The sequence below is a fragment of the Pinus tabuliformis genome, chromosome 6 (assembly GCF_031772625.1).
Source record: "Pinus tabuliformis cultivar Carrire ecotype Pingquan chromosome 6, CPIR1, whole genome shotgun sequence".
Taxonomy (NCBI): Eukaryota; Viridiplantae; Streptophyta; class Pinopsida; order Pinales; family Pinaceae; genus Pinus; species Pinus tabuliformis.
In genome coordinates this window covers 432236339-432247198 of record NC_142292.1, presented here as the reverse complement: position 1 = coordinate 432247198, position 10860 = coordinate 432236339, and the positions used below count along the sequence as shown (strand labels likewise).

The window sequence follows — 10860 nt, the reverse complement described above, 5'->3', positions numbered from 1 at the left end:
CTCATGATAAACCACACTTATTAGTTCGAAATACATCGGCCAAAAATTTCTCTTATAAAATTTCTACCAAAAATAATTTACTTAATCTTATATCTTATTAAACTAAAAATATTCCCTCTGCTTAAAATATCCTAACTCTTCACATTTCACCTTAATTTAATTAAAAAATCCGCCAACCATATTCCGAAATAGCATCATGCCCTGTATCCTACTTTTACATGCCATATCCTCCATTCAAAGCAGGTTGGAAGAAACAACACTTCATGCCATGTTATGGTGAGTACAAAACTATTAAATATTTGAATTCATATAGTCAAGTCATTAAAGTTGACACGACAAATGAGAAACATTAGAATTTCCACCTGCGGGTTGATTTTGGTCCATTCAAACACAATCGTAGTATGACGTTTCACCCACCACTTTCCTCATCGTCTCGTGGCGTGGGTCTCACACGTGAATCCCAAGTGCGGTGGTTTGGGTGAAACACGACAATCAATCCATCCATCCTCCATTTTATTATTCGTTGACTTTGGCGTATTCAAACATCATTGTCGTCTTTTCCACCACTTCCTCTTTTACTGACACTAATATTATATATTCATATTTACTAACGCTAATATTAAATATATTCTATGATTTAACATATATTTTAGGTGTAGATATTAAAATCATAAATGTATATTCAATATTTTTGTTTTAATTAATTTGTATTCTTTTAAAATATTATATCATTCTACTTGTAACAAATTATTATACACGAGAAAATTGATTGTAGTGTCGGTTTTAGAGTTCAGAATTGATCATGAGTTTTTTCTCTTTTTTTTTCTTTTTTCTCTCATGGACATCAATAGATTTCAAAGAGTTGTCAAGAATAGATGTAGAGGAGACAATTACTTCATTTTCTTAAGACAATTTCTTTGCCATAGGTTCTGCAATATTTGTTGTTTCCTTATGACTATAAGAGTGATCTGATTCATAGAAATGTTTGTGCCCACTCATTGATGAAACCAATATTATGGGTGAGTCTCTTTCATTTGCAGTTGAAAGGTGGGCCTCCTCAACTAAGGGATGAGATGGCTCTACGTGTGGCTGAGCTGAGTTTGAAGGTGTTGATTTGAAAATAGGGGTCTTTTGTTGATGCATGTTATCATGCTTGTTAGCCGAAGAATCCTTAGATCCTTTTGTTTCTTTTGGATCTTGCCATCAACGACTCTTTCTTGTAGTATCCTAATGGGGATAATGCCCTTGAGAAAAGAGGGAGGCATTTTGAAAATGATCCGACAGTTGACATCTCCTGCAATGGGAAGTAGTGTTTTCATAATCCATCAATTGCGAATAAACTCTTCCCCTCCACTTGAGGATGATTTTATAGGTAGCCTATTGCTGAGATCTAGTTCAACATAGACACGAGAAAATGTTATCACAAGCCTTTCATTATCTATCTTAATGAAGTGTCTAAATAACCTTCCCACATCAAATAAGATGTTTGGGTGAGTCAAATAAATGTGAATGTTAAGAAGCCTTACCCAGATTAGAGTGGTCAGAGTCATCATGGAAAGAGGATTAAAATCAGGAAATCATGGTCTAAATGAGAGACAAGATTGACTCCAAAACTAGGTCCCCAATCAAAAACCTTTTGCAAGTCCTCTAAATTTTTGAAGTGTACCACAAAGAATCCTTTCAAACAAAAATACAAATCTGCATTTTGGGACTAGTTTTCATGCACTCATTCTCATAGTGCAGATGTCGATGGGAAAAATATATTAAGAAAAAAGATAAGCATTTTTCATTCATAATCTACAAATGCCAAGTAGGATACAAGATTATCCACTTCAAGAGGGAATGTCTGCTACATGATCCACAATGAATGTCGACCCTGAAAGATCTTTGGGATTCAGAGGTGACAGTCCTAACTTTAGGGGATCCTTGAAGGATTTGGATTAGGAGGAAGACGCCACAACATGGCCTTTGGCTCCACTATTTAATCTTCAAACTAGAGAAATTGAGGCATCCTTAGCTATACCGCACTTACAGAGAAATTCCAGTGCCTATAATTTCCTTCCTCCATGTAGGATCCAAACACAACTAAAGGGGATTCCCATCTGATCTTGAATTCTCATTGCAAGTGAAGAGACAAGATCTGTGGATTTGACTTACATGTAGAAGGAACCCCTTGAGATCGACCTCACAAAGATTGTAAAGATCACAAGAACTATGGAAATGGGTCGAGATCTTCTAGGTCATCCCCTAATTGATCCTTAGATGGCTTCTCCATGGCCTTCATATTGATCCTAAATGAAGATCTCATCTTCCATGCAAGTTTCCAACCCTTTAGCTCCATTAGCCCAAACTTGTCGAAAGTGCCATCAAGACCCTCTGAAATTACAGATCCCGTAAGAATCAAATCATGGTCTAGGGAAGATAGTGGAGATTTAAGATCATGAGTTTTGAAATTGGGGTTTTGAATGGAAAAAAGTCCACCTAGCCTACTAACCCTCACAAACTCTAACAACAATTACTATGTGTGATGTCCAAAGGCTAAAACGGCTGAATTTTCTTTGTTATTTGCTAGATCTTTAAAGACATTTGGATCCTTCTTTAAATCAGGAAGCTCATCTTTCTTGTGATTGTCTGCCTTTGATTTTGGTAAAGTAAAGGCATGTACAAAGAAGTTATCATAGAATTTTCTCAAGTGGTCAAAGACTAAGGTTATGTCAAGAAAATGTATCAATATGGGCCGACCTACCTTCATAGTGTCTGGCATAGTGATAGATCTGGGATAGCCATTGCCAATTGCTTGAACTTTATTCTGTATTTGGGAAAGCAATCAATGCACGACACCTTATCAAGCCCATAATCTAGGTGAGAGACAAACATCCACCAAACTCATATCGAACATGCAATGATGTGTGAGAGACGAAAACATATTTCCTGCAACCAATATGGACTGTCTCAAAGTTGGATTTGTTTGCCATTGCTTCCATGCTAGGGTTTTTCAATCTAGTGAGAATGTCGTAATTAATATTCCTTCATGTCCTTTGAAATACACATCCTTTTGTAATTTATGAACAATTCCTATATATTTTAATATTTAATTATATAATCACTAGTATGAAATAAAAAATAAAACATTTAGATTTTATAAAAGATATTATTATTATTTCACATATAATTGATGTAATTTTTTAATAAAATATGAAAAATATTTATAGTTAATTTAATTTAAAATAAATAAATATAAATTAATTGCACATCAGTTCATTGGTAACATGTTCGTCTTTGTCATTTTAAGTTTAATGTTAAAGTGAGATGATTTAGCAAATAAAGATAAGTCAATAACATTTATGCCATTATTTTCAATGGGTTGAGAAGCTTTCTAGAGCTCAGTATGGAGGAGATGTTGTCGCGTAATCTTACATTTAAATATAAAAATAAAATTATTATTTACGTTAACAAATCAAAAAAATAGTAATAACAAAAAAAATTTGAATAATCATAAATAAAATACTTCAATTTTCGTTTTAATTTTACATTAAGTTTAAAGAGATAAAATAATTGAAATTAAAAAAAATACTAATTTCATTTATAATTACTTTCATTTTTTATAATTCATTCATCCAAAAAAAATATCGATAATCTATATATATATATATATATATATATATATATATATATATATATATAACAAAAAAATTAGTGTTAACCATAAACAAAATATTTGAATGCCCTTATTGATAAATATAATTTATATTGTCCACGAGGCATAGAGGAGACGATGATAGGGTGGTCTATTAAGAAACTCCATGGTGTAAAGGTCATCGGTTTGAAACTCTGCCCCCCTCATAATCCTTGATGATGATTGACTATTTTTGGGAGACTTTGTGCTTTTTGTCTATGGACACGATATATTTTTTGACACTTTTCTATTAATTTTAATATATCTCTCCTCGCTAACAAATTGGGACAGAGTGAGATCAAGGGAGAAGAGAATCTATTCCAAATCCTATGTATTGTTTTGATGAATTAATAGAAGTAGTTTGATCGACAAGACAAATGGTATTTAAGTAAATTAATTAAAAAAATCATTGTGAACTATAAATAAAATATTTCAATATGAAATAGAATATTTCAATATCTTCTATACATATTTATAGAGAGAGAGAGAAGCCTTATTCCATTGATGTTTTCTTTCTAATTTAGACGTTTAGTATTTCCATCTATTGATGTGTTCTTTATAATTTAGACCTTTAGTATTTCCTTTGATGCTCAATATAAAAATAAAAAAAAATATTAATAAAAAAAATTCATAAAGAAATTAAAAATAAAAAAGTTTTGATGGATAAAGATTTTATAAATGTATTGCTAAAGATGAGGAATATGTGTAATTCCTTCTATTCATAAGTGTTTTCTAACGAGTTCACATGTAACATTTAAAAATCGGAAGCGATGGCCCTCTAACAAGGAATTAAATTCCCCAAGGATTTGGGCTATAAGGAGGCAAATGTCTTTGGAGATTCCTAGGTGATTATCCAAGCCTTGGCGACCAATTCCAACTCAGCAGACCTGCAGCTTGCAAGGACAATTTCAAGGATCAAAGGTAAGGCAAAGTCCATGAAGTTGAAGTACTTCCATGTCTTAAGAACAAATAACAAAGAAGCAGACAACGAGGCAAACAAGGCAGCTCAGCTGGACGCTAGTTCCCTTCTCAAAGACAACGAAATTCTTTGGGACCCAATTCCCTAAAGTGAAATGTTTTTTTGTCTCCTTCTTCATCAGTTTGTTTGTATCTTCCACCTTGGGAAAATAGCAACAGAAAATCACTTTGTTAAATGTAATAAGAAGATCCGGTTAAGAGTAGGCAGCATAGCTCGCTGGCTGAAAAGCCATGCAGAAAATATGCCCCGTCTTTGTAACCGAATTTATGGCTTTTGGCCGCCCAGTTAATGAAAGCTCATACCCGTTTCTGTGAAAAAAAAAAAAAAATTAAAATATTAATAACAAAAAAATGTTTAATGTAAATATCTATTTTTTTATATATAGAGAGACTATGTCTATATTGTATAAAGCAAATGAAAAAAAATCATGATTAAAACTTTTTATTAGTGTGTTTCTTAAGATGAAAGAGATGTGTAGTTCTTTTCACGCTAGGCATGGAGTTGACACATGACAGATATGTAAAGAATCATCATCATCCATGTTATTGGGTACTATCAAAATCTATCGAATTGATAAATGCAAACATTTCTTCAAGTTTTTCATTTTAAAAGATGTCTGCACCTCAAAAAAGTTCAATCTCCGCGGAGTTAACATAGATCTATGTTGGTTTAGAATCATCAATAACATTACTATCTTTATGGTTTCAAGTTTCTTGTGTTATATATTATGATGAGATGACATAGTGAATATAGCCAAATTAATAATATTTATATTTATTATTATTTAAAAAAAGTTATTCTTATTATTTTTCAAATTATAAACATTTCATAAATTATTAAGAAATGATTTCATAAAATTTTATATATATATAGAGAGAGAGAGAGAGTATTGAAATAGTAATATTATATCATGTAAGTTTGAATATAATATTTGAGTGTATTTAAGAAATTTTCTACAGGTGAGGAGTTATTGATTTCATAGTTTGAAAAATGTTATTTTTTATAATATTTTCATTTTTTTATATCCGAGAGGAACCTAGTAAATTTCAAGGGGTTTACAATTTGTCATTCTCTCAGTAAATCTAGTCATAACCAAGGGATTTGAACTTTGGATCTCTCGACTTTCATAGATTTTACATTACTTTGATCACCACTAACAATTTTTAGTTTATTTTATAATTTTATTTAATAAAATTAATTGAGAATATAATTTTTTTTTATTGTTTTAATTGATTTAATAATTTAATAATGGAAATAGAAAAAAATCCTTCCTTATATACATTTATATCATTTATAGCATAACTCTTATTGTGTTATTTCTTTCACTTGATTTTACTTAAATTTTCCCTTCTTTGATTTACAACAACAAATTGGTTATATTATATCAAATAATTTCATAGTAAGTTAATCATCCCTACCTTTGGATAAAAGGAGAATTGTTATGATATTATATGTATTTAAGGAGATTTTCTATGATATTATATATATATTACATATAAAGTGAGGGTATGTAATTTAGCAATCCATTTGTATTATATCAAATAATTTATGTAATAAGTTAATCATCCCTATCTTTGAATAAAAGGATAATTGTTATGATATTATATATAATACATATAAAATGAGTGTACACAATTTAGTAATCCTTTTTTAAGATTGAGTAGTTAATATTTTTATATAATAAAGATTTGTTGGAATTTAAAATTTAAGTTGTGTAATTATTTTTAAGAGATAGAGGTTGGATTTTGGGCTAAGAAATTTACAAAAGATGATTGCATTATATTTTTTTGTTGTCTATCCATTAAAAAAAATAAAAATTGTCTTCATTCCTCCATATTCTTAAGACATTACAACTACACACATGATAAAATCTCCCGAGGACCAGACTTAACTTACATGATAATATTCTAGGGTTCCGCCATATTTAATATCATCCACAAAGAACCAATATCAAGCTCACCACCCTTGTCACAATCTCTGGGTATGAACATAACTTCATATCTATCTATGGATACCCGACAAACCATTAAATAAAACTCGACGTTGAGCCACGAGCATGATTGATATATATAATTCATCGCAGAGCCAAAATCTTCAAAAGTGTGGGAAGTCAAAATCATCATTAACTTCAATTCACTGCTCAAGAACTGTTTAAATGTGTTCAAATAAAGACCCACCCACTCTAGCCGATGGCTAGACGAATGATTGTATTAGATTGAACATTAAGAATTGATGAGGAGATACCACTTCAAACTAATGATGTGCCACCAAGAGTGGAATTTAAAAAATTGCAGTCGAGGAGTGTTTGACAACTAAGCCACCAATCCTGTCAACTTCTGAATCCTCGCCAAGATAAGACTAAGATGTGTAACTTCAGTGCTTAATTCTAGGACCATAAATTCCATATGAGTGTTAAAGCCTTGTAGACATTTGCGTACCATTAGAGTCTTGATCTTTTCCTAGCTAGCAATAGTTCAAGTCATCCCCATAATGTTGAAAACTTGACTTGGTTGTTAGATGAAGTTTTCAGACCCTAAACAAATTGGAACACTATTTTTTCTTCGGGGATAATTAGGACCCTTTAGAGTCCCTCTTACTCTTGCCTCCCCTTAAATTGTACAATTTTCACAATAAAAATGTTTTAATGAGTTTTAAATATTAAATCTATTTATACGTGTAAGAATACAATTTAAATTATAAAAATTCACAATGTTACCCATTAATTATATTACCCAAAATTAAAACAAAAAATAATTAAAATAAACAATAATAATATGTATTTGTTGCGAAAAACACAAACATAATATATAACATTATAAATTATAAATGTTTTTATTAGATTTATTTAAATCAAAATCTTTTTATAACTAACCAATCAAATAATTTTCGTATACCAGGAGGTTCAGTTTGGATTGTGACCATATACACTTCACTTCCCCTTTTCCAATACTCATCCAATCCAATCTTTGTGCGTAGAAGAATGGAAATTTCAAGGACAAATCACAAATATATATAAAATAAAACACGGACAACAAATTCAATTGTGCACGTGACCAATCTTCTAGTAACTTTTATATCTACTTTGACACTCCATTCAAACAATTTAAAGCACATTCTATTATTTAGTGTACCACCCTTCTTCCACGGTCTATTATTAATTTCTTTTCGACCTTATTCCACGTTGGCCAATGTTGATACTATCCATCTCTTTCGTACTTCCCCGTTGATTTTGACATTGATTCCGCTCTGATTGCTCTTAAATTCTCTTGTAATTCATTTATTTCTCTGCCAAATTCACTTGTTTGTTTATCTTCTTTTGTAAGGTCTCTCGGCTTTCGCGTGCCAAAATGAGCTACTCCCTCCTCATGCTGCTCCTCTTTACCCCTATTGCCTCTGCAGCTGGCCGTGATTATCCATCCTTTAAAGACTGCGCTCCTTTTACTTGTGGAAATTCCATCATTCAATATCCCTTCGGCCCATGTGGCCCTCTAGATGCTTACTGTCCTGATGAACCTCAGTTTACGCTATCCACCCCTGACTGGGAAGGCGGAGTAGTTGGAGAGATCGCAAAATCCTCTTACTCTACTGGAACCCTTCAAATCACCACTTCTTATATCAATCCACTGGGATCATATGAAGAGGATTACACTAGCTTTTACAATTGGTTATCAGAAGGTAGATTCTTCAATCTTTCTCATGCAGACACGCTCGGAACAATTTTTAACTGTACACAACAACCACCCGACATACACTTCAATGGCTCCCTCATCAAGAGGTTGGATTGCACAGCAAGCAACAGATATTGTTTCTTTTACCCTCAGGTAGGCTTCCAAATGCCAAGTTGCGGCAACTATATTATAGTCGTTCCAACAAACAAAAGCTACAATATTAGCGCGGATAAGGATTTCGAACAACTCCACCAAAGAGGATTCCAAATTAAATGGTCTATACACGACGATTTATGTGATTCTTGCAAAGCTAGTGGGGGAAGATGTTACTCCCAATTCCCTTCTATTTTTTATGGTGGCCGGAAGAATTATAACACAATCTGCATTTGTCCTGATGATGATGTCCACTACAGTGACTGCAATGATGGTGAGAATCTTTTGTGTTTCGCTACATCCATCTATAGATATATCTATGCTGCTTTACGTTATGTTGTGTTAACTATCAACGTTACATTATCTCACTCAGCAGTTTCTTTTTTGTTTTCCATACGGATATGTTATGTTCTCTGCAAAGTTCATGGCAGGTAAATTGCTAGTCTTTAAAACCGATCCATTTTTTATGGATGCTTATTTTTCATGTTCTAATGACCATTTCAACTTTATTTCCAGCTATATTTATTGCAGTATGTGCTGTGTTTAGCATAGTAGTGGTCTGTTGCATAATGGTTCGTCGTCGAAGTTGTTGCTGTCAGAGGAGTTCCCGTGAGCAGCAGCAGAGCATTCGAGCTTTTATGGATCCTGCAGATTCGAGACCTCCCTCGGTTGAGAATTTCTTAAATTATTATTCATCACAAGCGCCTGCTAGGTATTCTTATAGACAGATTATAACTTACACAAACAATTTGGAACACAAGCTTGGCAAAGGAGGTTTCGGGACTGTTTATAGAGGAAAACTTCCCAATGGACATCTAATAGCTGTGAAGATTTTGGATGAGTCGAAACAGAGTGAGCAACAATTCATTGCAGAAGTGGCTACAGTGGGAACGACCTGCCACATTAACCTGGTGCGCCTATTGGGTTATTGTTCTCAGCGATGCAAAAGAGCTTTGGTGTATGAATTCATGGTTAATGGTTCTTTGGAGAAGTATATCCATGGACACCACATGGACGAGTTGGACTGGAAACAGTTGTTTTCCATTGCAGTTGGTACAGCTCGTGGCATTGCATACCTGCATGAAGACTGCAGAAATCGCATTCTGCACTGTGATATAAAGCCCCACAATGTTCTCCTTGATGCTAATTTTTTGCCCAGAGTTGCAGATTTTGGTCTTGCCAAAATATCGGAGAGAGAGGAAAGTCACGTCTCTGTGGCCAATAGAGGAACAATAGGCTACGCTGCTCCAGAGATGTGGTCAAGGCTGTATGGAGTTGTCACTGATAAATCTGATGTGTATAGCTATGGTATATTACTTATGGAGATGGTGGGGCGAAGGAAGAACATCGATTATAAGTATCTAGAAAGTAACTCAAGTAAATTCTTCTATGCAGAGTGGGCTTTTAAACAAGTGGAAAAGGGAGAGTTCGAAAATCTAAGAAAAGAGAACATGTCAGAGGAAGACCAAGTCATCGCCAAAAGGTTAAGTTTAGTTGGGCTCTGGTGCATACAGTTCAAGGCATCTCGTCGTCCCTCAATGAGCAAAGTTGTCCAGATGTTAGCAGGAGACGTTGACATTACCACTCCTCCATTCCCATTTCCTGTGGACACACCTTTGCAGCCATCTTCTTCTCACCAATCTTCTTCATCGAGTGCTTCGGAGATTCAAATGGTGGATCCCTCCAGTCATCAGACTGTGGATCCCTACAGTCATTCGGAGGTTCAAATGGTGCATTCATCTCGTCCCTCAATGAGGAAAGTTGTTCAAATGTTAGGAGACGTTCCTCCATTCCCATTTCCTGTTGACACACATTTGCCTTTGCAGGGATCTTCTTCTCACCAATCTTCTTCTTCATCTTAATCTTTGGACATTCAAATGACCGATCTCATCAGTACTGAGACTGCTGAAGCCTCCAGGTAATCTAATATGCTACAAAGGATAGTGGAAAAATATACCTGTATAGAGCAGTTTTCAATTGATTCTATTCAGCGTAGTGTTATTTGTACAGGGTTTTGGCTTATTCACTTGAAACAATTTAAAAACAGTGCGTGCAAGAGCACTTTCCAATTTAAAAAATATTGTGTAAAAGAGCGGTTCTCAATTGAGTAAAAGAAAAATTCCCAATTGAATCCTTTGAACAAGGTGTTATCTGTATAGGTTCAAACAATTTAAAAAATGTCAGTACAAGATAAAGTAGTTGTATTGTTTAACACCTGTTAGTGTATTTAATAAACTCCCCAGAACAAACTGTCTACTACTGTTTGTGGTATATTTTATCATCTCTAACAAGTCTATAATATCCAACTCTTTCTAATAGCCTTATCTGAAGTGTATTTATGCCTATGCCAGGCTTTTCCTCATGTATGATACATTTACTGTTCA

At 33.5% G+C, this 10860-nt stretch overlaps 1 protein-coding gene across 1 annotated transcript; it reads left to right on the top strand.

Moving 5' to 3' along the window:
- The first annotated feature begins 8002 nt into the window (after positions 1 to 8002).
- On the top strand, positions 8003 to 10338 carry LOC149259155 (uncharacterized). Its single transcript, XM_089453445.1, has 4 exons — positions 8003 to 8476; positions 8634 to 8750; positions 8850 to 8907; positions 8993 to 10338. The coding sequence occupies exons 1-4, from the start codon at positions 8003 to 8005 to the stop codon at positions 10336 to 10338; spliced, it is 1995 nt and encodes a 664-aa protein (XP_089309571.1).
- The last annotated feature ends 522 nt before the right edge of the window (positions 10339 to 10860 follow it).